Here is a 17584-nt window from a genome sequence, read left to right on the forward strand (position 1 = left end):
AGCTGCAAGAAATACTCCAAATATTTTGTAAGCTCTAACGGGCTCCTCTAATTCCTCCTGTATTGAATTGTGTTGTAACTGTATTGTCTTCCCTCATATTGTAAAGCGCTGCGCAAACTGTTGGCGCTATATAAATCCTGTATAATAATAATAAAATACTTGACGGTCACAGACTGCAGATCTATCCCGATATATCTCAAGCAACTTTAGAAGGACGACGTAATATGAAGGAGATTACATCAGCTCTTTATTCTGCTCATATCCGATATCGCTGGGGATTCCCCTTTAAATTGATTATTCCACACAGTGGCTCCACATATGTGGCTACCAACGTCTCAGAAAGTCAAGATGTTCTATTCAAGCTTGGATTCTTGAGCCCTGAATCCCCATCTACTCCAAGGCTTTCACCACTTTGGCAAACACCTGCTTCACGTAGGGAACAACACAGAATTCGCAATGAAATCGGATAAATTCACTCCATACCACTTTATACTCTTTATACTTTTTATATACTGCCAACCAAAAATCTATAATCTTTGAAGATTTCTTTTGCAACACTGACTCCTAGTGGTATTTTTTGATTCAAACTTTAATGTGGAGATTCACAGGCAAGCAGAGGAAGGGAGAAGGAGTGGGAAAAGGAAACGAAGGGGAAGAAAGAAGAGAAGAGACAGATGACTTATACACTTTTACCATTTATTAAGTTGTCCAGGCAGTACTAAAAAAAAGGGTATCTCCTTCCCTTGGGAAGTAATGTTTCTTCAGTAGGGGAGAAGCTTTTTATTTTTTTATATCTTATGTCTTTCTTTGCCTTAATATCCCTAACAACATAGATATATGACTTATGATGTAACCTCTCTTTTTTTTTTTTTTCCCTTTTCTGGCAATACTTCATATATCCAAAGTAATCCTTAAAGGGGGAATTCCTTTCTTAGAGTTGACATACCTAAATGTTTACATTATATAAGGTTTGCTGTTTCTTCCTGTGCTGGTGCAGAGTGACCCCACTCAGTTCATTGATGAATCCTAGACTCAAGTTAAAGGATAGACCATTTTGGTTTACCTCTTTTTATTATTTCTTTTTCCCTACTCCTCGGATGGAGTTCGTCAAGTGAGCTGTTTATGAGAAAATATATTCTCGTTGAAAAAAATGTGTATTCAGATACCATTTGGTATTCTGATCCAGAGTTTTCTTTTTTTTTTTTTTTTTTTTTTTTTTTTCTTTTTTTTGTTTCTAAGCCTATACGATTCTCTTTTCTCACCTTTTCGGTGAAATGCTTTATGGGTGTCAATTTAAACTTTACTTTGGTACTATTCATAACATGGATCTATATATCCTATTACTTTACATAAGTATAACCAATTTAACTAATTTATACTTTTATACATGATTCCTTTTCAGTTTGATAGTATATCACCTATCTACAAATGGATATAAGGTGTATCTCATATAATGTTCAGGGCTTCAACTCTCCAAACAAAAAGAAAAAGGCTTTCCATCAATACAAACGTTTGGGTGCCAAAATTGTATTAATTCAAGAAACCCATTTTGCTGATTCAAGTCACTCCAAATTTTTTCACAAAGCATTTAACCAAATATATTACATACTTTTGTCATCTAAATGTAGAGGAGTTGCTATTTTTATACACCACTCCTTCCAATTTGAGATTCCGGATATACAGTATCTCCCAATAGTGAGTACACCCCTCAAATTTTTGTAAATATTTTATTATATCTTTTCATGTGACCGCAAGAAATTACACTTTGCTACAATGTAAAGTAGTGAGTGTACAGCTTGTATAACAGTGTAAATTTGCTGTCCCCTCAAGATAACTCAACACACAGCCATTAATGTCTAACTAAAGTGAGTACACCCCTAAATAAAAAGGCCAAATTGGGCCCAAAGTGTCAATATTTTGTGTGGCCACCATTATTTTCCAGCACTGCCTTAACCCTCTTGGGCATGGAGTTCACCAGAGCTTCACAGGTTGCCACTGGAGTCCTCTTCCACGCCTTCATAACGACATCACGGAGCTGGTGGATGTTAGAGACCTTGCGCTCCCCCACCTTCCATTTGAGGATGCCCCACAGATGCTCAATAGGGTTTAGGTCAGGAGACATGCTTGGCCAGTCCATCACCTTTACCTTCAGCTTCTTTAGCAAGGCAGTGGTCGTCTTCGAAGTGTGTTTTGGGTCATTACCATTTTGGAATACTGCCCTTTGGGCCAGTCTCCGAAGGGAGGGGATCATGCTCTGCTTCAGTATGTCACAGTACATGTTGGCATTCATGGTTCCCTCAATGAACTGTAGCTACCCAGTGCCGGCAGCACTCATGCAGCTCCAGGCCATGACACTCCCACCACCATGCTTGACTGTAGGCAAGACACACTTGTCTTTGTACTCCTCACCTGGTTGCCGCCACACACGCTTGACACCGTCTGAACCAAATAGGTTTATCTTGGTCTCATCAGACCACAGGACATGGTTCCAGTAATCCATGTCCTTAGTCTGATTGTCTTCAGCGAACTGTTTATGGGCTTTCTTGTGCATCATCTTTAGAAGAGGCTTCCTTTTGGGACAACAGCCGTGCAGACCAACTTGCTGCAGTGTGCGGCGTATGGTCTGAGCACTGACAGGCTGACCCCCCCACCCCTTCAATCTCTGCAGCAATGCTGGCAGCATTCATACGTCTATTTCCCAAAGACAACCTCTGGATATGACGCTGAGCACGTGCATTTAACTTCTTTGGTCGACCATGGTGAGGCCTGTTCTGAGTGTACCCTGTCCTGTTAAACTACTGTATGGTCTTGGCCACCGTGCTGCAGCTCAGTTTCAGGGTCTTGGAAATCTTCCTATAGCCTAGGCCATCTTTATGTAGAGCAACAATTCTTTTTTTTTTCAGATCCTCAGGGAGTTCTTTGCCACGAGGTGCCATGTTGAACTTCCAGTGACCAGTATGAGAGAGGGAGAGCGATAACACCAAATTTAACACACCTGCTCCCCTTTCACACCTGAGACCTTGTAACACTAGCGAGTCACATGACAGCTGGGAGGGAAAATGGCTAATTGGGCCCAATTTGGACATTTTTACTTAGGGGTGTACTCACTTTTGTTGCCAGCTGTTTAGACAATAATGGCTGTGTGTTGAGTTATTTTGAGTGGACAGCAAATTTACACTGTTATACAAGCTGTACATTGTAGCAAAGTGTAATTTTTTAAGTATTGTCACATGAAACATTTGATGGGTGTACTCACTTTTGTGAGATACTGTAAATCCGGAATCTCAAATGGGAAGGAGTTGTGTATAAAAATGGCAACTCCTCTACATTTAGAGAAAAAAAGTGTGTTGTCACATGAAAAGATATAATAAAATATTTGCAAAAATGTGAAGTGTATACTCACTTTTGCGAGATACTGTATATATAAAGACAAAAGAAAGTACACTCCTAATTCTTAAAGGCCGTGTTTTGTGATGTGAACTTACAATAGCAAAGATCTATGCCCCAAATGAGGCCTCCTCATAATTTTTCCACACATTCTTCGACACTCAAAACTATCCTCCTCTCAATTAGACACACTAAATGTCCCCATCACCGATGAAGAAGTGAGAAATGTAATTAAAACACTTTAAAAAATCTTCTGCCCCCGTTTCAGATGGTTATTCATCACTATATTATAAGACATTCTCCACTTCTCTGACCCCAAAATTAACACAACTTTTTAATCATATATTACAAGGAAATAATTTTCCAGAAGAAATGCTATTAGCAAACATGTCCCTAATTCCAAAACCAAATAAAGATCTAGCACATCCACAAAACTTTAGACCAATTTCGGTCATCAATAATGATCTCAAAATTTTCAGCAAGATTCTTTCAGATAGACTCTCCAATATCATCCAAAGCTTTGTTTCCTCCAATCAATCATTTCATTCATCTGGTCAGACAATACAATCCCATACTTAGGTATCCATCTCTGTAACGAATATAACTCACTTTTTCAAGAAAACTATCCTCCATTAATTACCAAAATCCGCAATACACTGAAAACTTGGTCAACATATAACTTCTCATTTCTAGGTAAGATCTCTGCAATCAAAATTAACATTCTACCAAAACTTTTATACCTATTCAGATTTCTCCTTATCACACTCTCTAAAACTTTCATTACAAAAATCCAAACTAAGATAAATAAATGTATATGCAGTGCTTTAAGTGGGCCGGTATGCACTGGTACTCAGTACCGCCACTTCCAAATATGGCTCTTGAGCATACCGCCACCTCATTTTGGACATATGCGCCCTCAATTGCCCCCCCAAGAACATTTCCCACTCCAGAGCCAAACCAGTCACCACCAGTGAGTCCCCCTGCTCCAGAGTCCCAGCCCAGGCCGGGGGGGGGGGGGTGCTCTGTGGGGACCCTGATGTGGGGTGGGGGGGCAAAAAAATGTATAGGCTATAATAGAGTACCGGCACCTCTTTTTGACCACTTAAAGCACTGTGTATATGGAATAATAAAACTCCTAGAATTGCTAAAATGATTATGTATCAGTCTCACCAGTCAGGTGGTCTAGGGGTCCCCCAAGTTTGGCTCTACTATATTACCAGCAGACTTACCCAGACAGCCCAATGGAATATTCCTAACTCCTTTATTCCATGGTTACAGTTTAAAAATAATTCAGTTCATCCTTTCTACCTCCCAGGCCTATTATGGTCCAACGCCATACCCATCCTCTCCATCTCATACCGTAACACCATTGTTTCTAATTCTTTAAAACAATGGAATACATGTATAAAAAAGTGGCCGCTCATTTCACACCCTCCCCCTGGTTCCTCCTTTTTAGGGGACCAAAGATTTAATCTCGCCTCTTTCTCTCCAAATACTTTTCAGAGTTGGATTGATAATGGCTTAACCAAACTTTCAGATTTTTATAATGGTAGACAATTTATCACTTTTAACTCCCTAAAGTCATCTCATAATATTCCCATCTCTAAACAAAAAACTTTTGACTACATAAAAATGTTTTATGAGAAGCATTACCCTAAACCCTCTAGTTCTACGATGTCCACATTTGAACACATTTTTTCAAAAAATCCGAGAAGAAAGGGTCTTATCTCACTTGTATATATTGACTTGAATACCTCTCTTCATGTTTATAAACTTTCCTATATGCAACAATGGGAAACAGAATTAAATATCCAAGCATCCATCTCTGAGTGGTCTCCATCTATCCACCTCTGAGTGGTCTACAATGTGGACCAACCTGAGAAGGTACACTAAAGCCCTGTACATACGCACAGATTGTTTGGCCAACTGATCGGCCAACTTTTGTCCAGTGTTGTTTGTTGGTTGAAATGTGCTCTAGACTTGCACTGGACTTTTGTTGGCCAACAAATACCAACTTCAGAAGTGATGTCATGTGATGGTTGACTTTCAGTGTGTTTTTTCTTCTCTGAGCATGCCCAGTCTTGCTCATCTGATTTTTGTCTGCCGAAATCTGTACTGACTGAGGAACAATCGGCCGTTCTTTGTTGGCCAACAAAAATTTTATAGCATGCACACCAGATTTTTTTCGGCCGAAAATTCGCAGTTGGTTGTCGGAAGCATCATACTAACAAGCCTACTATCGGCAGATTGGATGTTGGCCAACAATTTACGGCCAACAATCTGTGCGTGTGTACGGGGCTTAATGGGCCATACACACTATAAGATTTTCTGAAGACTTTTTCCTTTAGATTTACCAAAACCATATAATATGTGGTCAAACCTAAACATCTTCAATTTGTATGCAATCTGGCAGGCCCTTGCACTACAAAAAGGTAAATCTGAAGGAAAAAGTCTTCAGAAAATCTTATAGTGTGTATGGCCCTTATGTCTCTGAATGTCAGAGAGACAGCTGTGAAAGTTTTCACTAGGTGGTATTATACACCTGCCCATTTAAACACATTCTTTCCTGATGCCTCTCCAGACTGCTTTAGAGGCTGGGCATCCCCGGGTACTCTATCACATGTATTCTGGAGCTGCGACAAGCTTTCTCCTATATGGAAAGAGGTATTCACTGTCATTAATAAATTAGCCTGTAAATAAATTATACTTTCTCATCTCAATTGCCTTCTATTTTATAATATACCAGAAATACAAGCTCCCCTTATCCAATTGATCCACACTTTATGCATTGCTACACTTTGGACTATTGCTTTTCATTGGAAGAAAAATTCTGTACCATTCTCACAGATTATATCAAGAATTGAAGAAATTAAACTCATGGAAAATATTTTTTCACACAATAAATAATACTAAAAAAACTCTTTGATCTTAAATGGAATCCATTGTTTATTTACAAAAATTCACCAAATGCATAGACTACATGCCAACACATTACCATATTGCACCCTAGTTTTGTTCTCTCTTTCTAACAAGGTATTCCTACCCATTACTTTCTCTTTTTTTTTTTATGTATTGCTGTTTTATATTGCACAGTCGATATACATATGTAAGACAACTTGATATGTTCACTATAACCCAATGGACAGGTATGACCATACCAAAGATTGCTTATTTCTTACATTACATTGTACAAAAAATGTTTTTCTTACAATTTTCTTGCAATGTTTTGCTCACATTTGAAAGCCTTGTAAATTTTTGTCACGCTATACGATCTTTGTAATACAAATTATTTTTATTTCAATAAAAGTTTATAATAAAAAAAAAAAGTATTAATTCCTGCATTAATATATGACTCCTGTGCAATCCCAGTGCAGTGAGCTGCGATAAAATGCAGACATGTTACGTTTTATTGCAGAACACAGGGTGGGTCCGCATGTCAGTGCACAGTGACATGAATGAAGTGTCACTTTGTACACTTCAATAAAAAAAAAAAAAAAAAAAAGAGAATGATGTGATGCCCTGACATGCATGTCACACCACCCCCTGTGCCTGGCTCACTGCAGCCAGAACAGTAAGTTGCCACACACAGGCAGCTTCCACACACTAAACTACAGTTTGTGTGGAAGCTGCCTGTTGGTGTGTGAACGGGTCCTTACTTATGTCTAGCTGTTTGTTCTTCTGGGTTCAGGGAGTATTTTAATTTTGGTTACAGTTTCAACACTCTACAATATCTGTTCTTCACTGCTTCTCTCTGTACTTAATTGTTGGTCAGGTATGACCTAACTGAAGATGGGAGATTTTTTTATAAGCAAATAGAGTTTATGTCAATGGTTATAGCAGGGGTGTCAAACTCAATTTCATTGAGGGCCACACAAATATTATGGTTGTCCTCAAAGGGCCAGTTGTGTCTGTAAGACTATATACATTTATGCAGGGCTTTTTTCCCCAGAGAATAGGTGCAGAAACCTAATAAGCCCCCCCCCCCCCCCACTGAACCGCATCAAACTATGGCTGTGACCAAATTGCATTAACAGTAGGAGGATCTTAAAGGGTCTATAAATACCAGGAGTGCGATATGTTCGGAGTTCAGGGATGCACTACGTACAGAGTGCAGAGTCCAGGGGTGCGCTACGTACAGAGTTCAGGAGTACGCTGTGTACAGAGTGCAGTATTGAGAAGTACTCTACATACAGAATGCAGGGCTTAGGGGTGCGCTACGCACAGTGAGCACTAATAAGCTCTCTTTCACAGGCTTTTCACGTCTCATTTTCACCCCTTCCTCTACGTGCGAGGGCCATATAAAATGGCCTGGAGGGCCGGATTCGGCCCTCGGGCCTTGTGTTTGACACATGTGGGTTATAGGGTAGGGAATGCTGATCACAAGTACGATCGACGATAGTAAGCATCTGGATGTGCATATTGTAAAAAGTTTTTTTTTTTTTTTTAATATTTTTTTTATTCAATTTCTCCAGTTTACAAGCAGAAAAAATAAGCATTGGAACAGAATAGTATGTAGACATTATGTTTTACTTAAAACAACACTATAAAAAAAACATATAGAATTATCATCTAGCATGTAAGAAGTTTTTTTTTTTGTTATAGTTTCAATATTTTTTTTTTTTATTCAATTTCTCTAGTTTACGGGCAGAAAAAAAAATAAGCATTGGAACAGAATAGTATATAGACATTATGTTTTACTTCATTCTATATGGTTTTTTATAGTGTTGTTTTTATCATCTAGCATGTAAAAAGTTTTTTTTAGTTTCAGTATTTTATTTATTCAATTTCTCCAGTTTACGAGCAGACAAAATAAGCATTGGAACAGATTAGTATGTAGACATTATGTTTTACTTAAAACAACACTATAAAAAAACACATAGAATTATCATCTAGCATGTAAAAAGTTTTTTATTTTTTATTTTTTATAATGCAGTGGACTTAAATGTATTATATGTAGAGTTTCTTACCAAGATGTTAACTGCAGTGTGTGTGTCTATGCTTGATTATTAAAACTGATCCACTTTTCTTTCAGGTAATGCCTATGGTAAAACACTGAGACAATATCATGGCTGGGTGGTACGAGGTGTATTTGCGGTAAGCTTGGATCTTCAGCATGTGTTTATATTCTTTATGTTGCATGTCTAATTTTTAAAGTGGAACTCCAAAACAACAGCTAAATATACGTTCGGATTACAGATGTATTCTATTTCACTTGCCAAATGATTTGTAATTTTGGCAGCAATTTTTATTATACACACACACACCTCTGCCGAATGTGATAAAACTGTACAATGAGGGGGCTCACATAGAAAGCTGCATTACTGAACAAGGAAGATGAATCGATTGATTAGGAGCCGTGTCACCTATCTGACAATGTGTAAACTGTGTGTGTGAGTCACTAGATTACCTGTACAGAATTAAACATCTTTTGGGAGGTGAGATTGTACACTTCTGTTTATGTTCAACTGGAGTTTGCTTGGAGTTTCTTTTTAAAGCTGAACTCCAGGCATAAACACTTCTTTCATTTATATATATTCTTGAATAGCCACAATGGATATAGATCACCTCATGCCTTTGCAAACCTAGTCATTACCTTGTAAAAGTAGCAGTGACATCATCACACATAGCTCAGGGAGTAGAGCTGTCGGAGGGACCCAACAGGTCCAGTCACAACAGGCTCACTGTTGAAAGCTACAGGAGGGGCTGATACAAGGCCAGTCACACTGCACAGGGGACGAGACCAGCAGCGACCAGTCTTTATTACGAGAAGCTTTTGTGCAAAGGCAAAATTCCACACTGGATAACTGCACATATCTGGAAGAAATACACAATGCGCACCACGATTCAAGTAAGACCGCAGATGCCACCCATATTTAGAAAATATTTGCTTATCCCAGATTTTTAAATCTCTCCCCATTTTTTATGGGAACAGTAATCTTTTTAAAGCCCAATTTTGGGCAAAAAACAAGTTTCCTATGCAGTCGAGCTGTGCCTGCGCTGCACAAATCAACTGCTAATTTTGTCTAGGGGTGAGGAGAAAGCTTATATTCACCTGATCCTTTGTTCCACTGGCAAAACAGCACTCCCCCACTGTCAAGCAGTGGACTATCCCTGGTCTATGGAGCCTGCTCTGGGCTTATCAGGAACAGTCCACAACTCAAGACCACTGGAACATGAGGGTGCCAGACCAGGCTTGTGCTGGGAAGATCAGAGGATTAGGTAAGTATATCTCCTTTCTCCTCTTTTCCCTTGGGGGAAAAAATATTGCTTGAAGACCCCATAGTGGCTGGTCAAGTGATCAAATGTCTAGGTCAATGGTGTCTAGGTCAGTGGTGGTCATCTTTGTGAATATAGGGAGCCTCGAGTGAGGCCCCCAACTCTCCAGAGGGCCAGACAATAGTTTAGTTTTGATACATTTCATAAATATGTGTGCATTGTGGTGGATTGTGGTGTAATTAATTTTGATTGACACTGCAGCTGTTACAGTAGCGAACATGCCCCCACGCTGCTGCACATCATGGTATGCTGCAATAAAAAAAAGTTATGCCCATTTTTTAATTTGTTAACATGTGCTAAAATACATTGAAATTCTGAAATCCAAAAATTGCCATTGCACTTGCCTACGCAGTAAACCCATATGTCCCCTGGAACATACAATGTATGAACCTAGAATAAATGGGGAGAAGGCTTCTTTTTTTTGGGGGGGGGGGGGGGGGGGTTTAATTAATTGAATCAATGTAATCTATTTTTTTTTTTTTTTCTTCACGGGTGTGCTGAATCTGGTCACTGGAGACCCGAGGCAGCCCCCAGTGCAACTCTGTAGCAACAGATCACTTCTAATAGTAAACTGCTGATCACTGCAGTCAGCCAGCAATATATCAGCATAGCAGTAATCTACTGCTGCAGAGATGGGCTGGACAGAGCTGCTTCCAGTCTGCCCAACATTGAATCCTAACAGGAATTGCCATGATGTCCTTTGAGTTCCAAGGTAAAACAGTGTGGAAGAATTACCAAAATAACCCAACAAAATACTTCTGCGCCGCCAATTCCCTCCCCTATACTGATTGGTGCTGCTGCTGCTAACACTAATAATGTGTTCCCACACCTTCACACAAAATAAAAAAAAATATTAACCAAAGGTGTAGCGCTGCTGCTATTATTGCAGTGAAAATCGTGATAGACTGTTCTAAATTAATACAACCAATTGTGTACCAAACCTTCAAGCCACAGATCTTAACAATGAATTACCGTATTTATCAGCGTATAAAACTCACCGGCGTATAACATGCACCTAATTTCTAGGAGAGAAATTTCCAGAAAAAAGCTGAAATTTAAAATAAACAGCTTTAAACTCAGAACATTTTTTTTTAATCAAATGCAGTCTCGCCAGTACCCACGAATGCAGCCTCATCAGCGGAGTGCCCACGAATGCAGCCTCATCAGCGGAGTGCCCACGAATGCAGCCTCATCAGCGGAGTGCCCATGAATGCAGCCTCGTCAGCACAGTGCCCATGAATGCAGCCTCGTCAGCACAGTGCCCATGAATGCAGCCTCGTCAGCACAGTGCCCATGAATGCAGCCTCGTCAGCACAGTGCCCATGAATGCAGCCTCATCAGCACAGTGCCCATGAATGCAGCCTCATCAGCACAGTGCCCATGAATGCAGCCTCGTCAGCGCAGTGCCCATGAATGCAGCCTCGTCAGCGCAGTGCCCATGAATGCAGCCTCATCAGCGCAGTGCCCACGAATGCAGCCTCATCAGCGCAGTGCCCATCAATGCAGCCTCGCCAGCGCAGTGCCCATCAATGCAGCCTCATCAGCGCAGTGTCCATCAATGCAGCCTCGCCAGCGCAGTGTCCATCAATTCAGCCTCGCCAGCGCAGTGTCCATCAAAGCAGCCTCGCCAGAGCAGTGTCCATCAATGCAGCCTCGCCAGCGCAGTGTCCTCAAATACAGCCTCATCAGCGCAGTGCTCATAAATGTAGCCTCACCAGCGCAGTGCCCATAAATGCAGCCTCGCCAGCACAGTGTCCTTAAATGCAGCCTCGCCAGCGCCAGTGTCTTAAATGCAGCCTTGCCAGCGCCAGTGACACTATCCAAATCAATTTTAAAAAAGGCCAGAAAGCAGCCCTGAGAGCTAGAAGGGGCGGGCCAGGCCGAGGAGAAGGGAGGACGAGCTATTAGTGTCATCGGAAGTCCTGGCTCCTATGATAGACGTCACACGTCTCGGCATAGGAGGCGGGACCTCCGATGACAGCTCGTCCTTCCTTATCCTTGGCCTGGCCCGCCCCCTTCTACCTCTCGGCGCTGCTTCCTGGTCTTTTTCTTATATCAGTGTATAACACACACTGTTTGCTTTTTCTTCCATTTTCAGGAGGAAAAAAGTGCGTGTTATACGCCGATAAATACGGTATATAAGTGAATCGTGTTATATCACAATTCCCAATACGGAGAAACTAAGCATAAACAAATGTAAAATAAATGTAAAAAAAATGCTAAAAACAAACAGTGATACAATAAAACCTTTAAAATATACATCTCATACTATTGTGAGTCCATATAATATGTGCAATGTGTTTAACACCACAAAACACTACAGTGAGCCCATATAATATGTGTTCAGTGTTCACCCTAAACCGCAGTGACTCCTCCATTATAATAGGCAGTATCCTAGATCAGGGTGATCAGTGGATAAACCACCACTGTGCACTCAAAATGCTCACCTCAATGTTTGAATAGTCCACTCGGGGTAATCCGTGGTATTTAAAATAGGATGGTTATGGCGCAAAATTGTGATCACTGGTGCTTGGAACCATCAGTCTATAGGTAGGCAGTATATGGCAGTAGGCAGAGAGGGAAAGTCATATAAGGTAATTAGGTCGATGGTAATCCTGCAATAGTGATGGACTGTTCAAAACTTAGGGCAAGCCTCTTCAGGGAAGTAGAAGCACTCTCCAGGGACATGTAGAGAAAGACAGAAGCAGAGGCGCTTTCTAAGTGCAGACTGTAAAGCATTTAATAAAACAAAGTATAAAAACACTCACATTTGAGCAAGTAAAAACAGGCATATCACAAATATCCTGCAGGGGTGAGTCTCCATGCACGCTGGTGGGCTGCTCAATGTGCTGCGTTCAGTCGTGTCTCCTGTACAAACCGAGCACTGGCTCTGTCTGTGGACCGGACCAGGATGGAGGGCTGGAACGCACGTTCTTGAAAAAGGAGCATGCTTGTCATCACTATCATCTGTGCGCCTGCTTGGAAATGCGTTGCAGTCGTTTCCGATGATGTCGCATGCCTGCCGCTGTGGTCCAAGTGCATTCCAGCCCTCTATCTTGGTCCGGTCTACACACAGAGCCAGCGTTCGGCTTCTACAGAAGACATGGCAGAACACAGCACATAGAGCAGCCCACCAGCGTGCATGGAGACTCACCCCTGCAGCATATATTCCTGACGGGCCTGTTTTTACTTGCTAAAATGTGAGTGTTTTTATACTTTGTTTTATTAAATTCTTTACAGTCTGCACTTAGAAGGCGTCTGTGCTTCTGTCTTTTTCTACATTATTCGTGGGATTTGCCTTTCTTCAGATGAGGTCCAGATGTCCAATTAATATGTTGTTGGCCCTTTAAGATATAACACTCGTCACTCCAGCTCAGGCATGCAACGCCCAAGTATCATGGGTCCCATAAAAACATATAGCATACAGTGCATACAGAAAGTATTCACAGCGTTTCACTTTTTCCACATTTTGTTATGTTACAGCCTTATTCCAAAATGGATTAAATTCATTATTTTCCTCAAAACTCTACAAACAATACCACATAATAACAACGTGAAATAGGTTTGTTTGAAATCTTTTCAAATGTATTAAAAATAAAAAAACAAAAACATAAAAATCACATGTACATAAGTATTCACAGAAAAGAAATTGAGCTCAGGTGCATCCTGTTTCCACTGATCATCCTTGAGATGTTTCCACAACTTGATTCCACCTGTAAAAAAGTCAGTTAATTGGACATGATTTGGAAAGGCACACACCTGTCTATATATATAAGATCCCACAGTTAACAGTGCATGTCAAAGCACAAACCAAGCCATGAAGTCTAAGGATTTGTCTGTAGACCTCCGAGACAGGATTGTATTGAGGCATAGACCTGGGGAAGGGTACAGAAACATTTTTGCAGCATTGAAGGTCCAAATGAGCACAGTGGCCTTCATCATCTGTAAGTGGAAAAAGTGTGGAACCACCGGGACTCTTCCTAGAGCTGACCCCCCGGCCAAACTGAGAGAGTGGGAAGAAGGGCCTTAGCCAGGGAGGTGACCAAGAACTTGATGGTCATTATGACAGAGCTCCAGTGTTTCTCTGTAGAGAGAGGAGAACCTGCCAGAAGAACAACCATCTTTGCAGCACTCCACCAATCAGGCCTGTATGTTAAGTGGCAAGACGGAATCCACTCCTTAGTAAGAGGCACATGACAGCCCGCATGGAGTTTGCCAAAAGGCACCTGAAGGAGTCTCAGACCATGAGAAACATAATTCGCTGGTCTGATGAAACCAAGATTGAACTCTTTAGCCTGATTGGCAACCATCCTATCTGGAGGAAACCAGGCATCGCTCATCACCTGGCCAATACATCTATACAGTGATGCATGGTGGTGGCAGCATCATGCTGTGGGGATGTTTTTCAGCGGCAGGAACTGGGAGACTAGTCAGGATCAAGGGAAAGATGAATGCAGCAATGTACAGAGACATCCTTGATGAAAACCTTCTCCAGAGCGCTCTGGACCTCAGACTGGGGCAAAGGTTCATCTTCCAACAGGACAAAGACCCTAAGCACACAGCCAAGATACCAAAGGAGTGGCTATAGGACTACTCTGTGAATGTGCATGTTATCACCCTTATTTCACTAATTATCCCTTATGGTTGTAACCAGACACCATTTTTATCATGGCTTGCACATTGTAGCGCAATAAATCTTCATAAATGGTGTTACCCCCTCTGTATCATTATTTCATCTCCTATATAGATCTCTTTTCGTGTGATCTTTACAGGATATTTTTTGCGTTAAATGTCCTTGAGTGGCCCAGACTTGAACCCGATTGAACATCTCTGGAGAGATTTGAAAATGTCTGTGCTCCCGACTCTCCCCATCCAGCCTGATTGAGCTTGAGAGGTCCTGCAAAGAAGAATGGGAGAAACTGCCCAAAAATAGGTGTACCAAGCTTGTAGGATCATACTCAAAAAGACTCGAGACTGTAATTGGTGCCAAAGGTGCTTCAACAAAGTATTGAGCAAAGGCTGTGAATACTCATGTACATGGGATTTTTTATTTTTTTATTTTTAATAAATTTGTAAAGATTTCAAACAAACTTCTTTCACATTGCCATTATGGGGTATTGTTTGTAGAATTTTGAGGAAAATAATCCATTTTGGAAATAGGCTGTACCATAACAAAATATGGAAAAAGTGAAGTGCTGAATACACCAGATGCGCACTGTACTTGTTTAGAGAAGATTTCACTGCTCCACCTCTGCTATCATCAATCCTCTCTCTAGCTATTGGGATTTATAATACTATAACTAAACCAGCAATCAAGACTACTTAAACTGGACCAATTGGTTGTATTGATTTTTAATTTTTTTGGGTTTTCACTGCAATAATAGAAGCAGCGTTACACTTTTGTTTAACATTTTTATTTTGAGTGTGGAAGCATTGTTTTTCATTGTGTGTACATTGTATGATGCCAGCACTCTTATGGAACATTCTGTAGCAGCGGCAGAGGCCCTGGGACTGACTGATTCAGCTCCTAGGCTCAGTGCTGGACCATAGCTGTTAGTGACAGCCAGCAGTTCTAGTGCTAAAGTCCGCCCTAGTCTCTGTCACTTGGCATGCAACATAATGTACTCCACACCTAATTAGAATTCCAGGGGTTCCAGTATTTAAATTGTCTCTGTGGAAGAGCAAGTGAACAGATCCACCCCTTCAGCAGAAATCATGTGACCTAATGCTTAGGCATCCCTACATATTTTCTTCTGACTCACCTGTCAGACCCAAATCTCACCCACCAGCTGTATTTTATTTTCACTGGTGCCAAGGATCATTGTTATGCTGTCGGTTCCAGATATGCCCTGAAGAAGGGGGAGTCTCTGTTCCCCCTGAAAACGCGTTGGCTTTAACATGTTCTGCTACCAATAAAACGATGATCTTTTGATCCAAGTGGGATTTTTATTGCTGATTTTGGGCGCTTCTTTAACCGACTTCCACTAGAAACTTTGGAAACTACCACTAGGCCGTATCTTAAGGTAGCAGCCTAGACCTTTTAACAAGGGTCCACTGCCTTTTTTTCATCCAGTCGGACCAGATTGATTGGGAGTTAATTTCCCCAAGTGGCCCTCTCTCACCTACCACTCACCCACAGACCCTTTATCGAGCAGGTCAATCCAGTGCAGCCATCAACTTTTCAAAAAAACAACATATTTTCTTCATGGGCGTCCGCAGAACTTTTTTCAGGGGGGGGCAACATTTTAAGGTCACCCATGCTCCGCCCCTTTTTTAACAATGTCATGAAGGGGAGGGGCTTATTCCGTATACTTATTTTGAGTATTCATTTTTAAAGAGCAAACAGGAGCATTTTGTTTTAAAGCAATTGTTATCCTAAAAAAAAAAAATTGATCCTGTTCCCTTAAAGCATGTTACACAACACAGTGCTTGTGCTGTGTAATTTGGCCTCGTCTATCACCTAAAATACCTGGCTGATCCAGCCTGGCTATGTCCTCCCCTCTGTAAACTGACCACGGTATACTATGGCGACTAAGCCCCGACACTGTGGTCAGTTTACGTGCCTCCCTCATTCATAGCTCTCCTGTCCTCCTCTGTCCTCTCCGCTGCAGGCAGCTGTCAGATGGGGAGAGGAGAGAGACAACGGGTCACGTGAGCGGCCTCAGCCCTCTGAAAACTGGTAAAGAATGGCTTATTTTTTTATAACACAAACTCTGGGGCAAACAGTATTATTAAAAAGACCAGACAGGATGGTATAAAGTGGCTTAACAATCACTTGAAAGGGGGAAGTTGAGATTCCAGGGGGGGGGGGGGGCATTTGCCCCCCCTTGCTCCTACCTGCGGATGCCCATGATTTTCTTGGCTTCTGATATTCTTTATTGAGTTGTAAAGGTAGCAGAAGGACATTGTTTAAAGAATCTCTTTTAAAAAAGTTGTTTTTAAATGCCCTGACACTTAAGTTGTATAGTTAATTCTTGACAGTAGAGGCACCTTGAGTCACTTTAGAACAAAATGGCTATCTTTACAGTAAGGGTGTCTTTGAAGATATTTCATTTTTGCATAGTGACAGCTTCAGTGGATCTCTACTATACTATTAGGATAAGCCTAATTTGTCTTCCTATTCTATCTATTTCCATTTAATCAACCGTAGTACTTCTGATCGCTCTTTCATACTCGTTTGTTTCTCTGTCTATTAGGCACAGGTTTGTAGGTTTGAAATCTACTTATTACTTTTGTTTTTCCTTTTTAACAGCTGGCTTTAAGGGCGGCTCCAACATATGAAGGGTTTGTGGCTGCTCTTGCTGTACATGAAGGCGATGAAAATCACAAGTTCTTCTTTGATGGAATGATGAGAGACCTTAACATATACCTGCCAGCTATGGAAAAACAGCTAAACATTTTGGACGCATTGTATGAAGAACATGGCTTGGAGTCTGATGAAGTAGTATGACTGGAGCAATATCTTTTACAATGGAGATATCTAGTGTCTAATTTAGAGAGAGTATCATCATGGAAGGTGCAAAGATCATGTATCATGGCTGCCATGTACATGATGTGTAAAACATACAGAATTAGGGGCTCACTCTCCGAGCCCTCACCAGTTTGTTATGTACAATCAGATTTTGTATTAACGATCCTCAAAACTACTTGATCTTCTTCTGGAGGTATCTGACAAGCTTTTAGCCAATATGGACTTCAATCTGTGGGATTCTTCAGATGCTTATTTATATACTGAACACTGTTTTGCTGTATGTACAAATTGTTTTTTTTTATAATAAGGCTGTTTTTAAGTATGTTTGAAAGAGAATACTCTAAGGCCAATTTGGGAAAAGTGGTGCAATTTCAAATGAAACCTTGTTTGTGATTTTTGGTGGCTCTTGGCAACAGCTTTGTGTTTTCTCCCAGCCTCTTTGCTCCAGTT

General features: G+C 40.9%; 1 protein-coding gene across 1 annotated transcript in view; it reads left to right on the top strand.

The window, feature by feature from the left end:
* The window catches only part of PLEKHA8 (pleckstrin homology domain containing A8), a 105598-nt gene extending 88262 nt beyond the window's left edge, over positions 1-17336 (top strand). The window contains exons 13-14 of the mRNA XM_082259470.1: positions 8420-8481; positions 16916-17336. Of these exons, the coding sequence (XP_082115596.1) occupies positions 8420-8481; positions 16916-17113 (260 nt within the window). The 3' untranslated portion in view covers positions 17114-17336. The remainder of the gene's footprint in view (positions 1-8419; positions 8482-16915) is intronic.
* The last annotated feature ends 248 nt before the right edge of the window (positions 17337-17584 follow it).

This window comes from Pelophylax lessonae (genome assembly GCF_965119305.1).
Source record: "Pelophylax lessonae genome assembly, chromosome: 5".
Classification (NCBI taxonomy): Eukaryota; Metazoa; Chordata; class Amphibia; order Anura; family Ranidae; genus Pelophylax; species Pelophylax lessonae.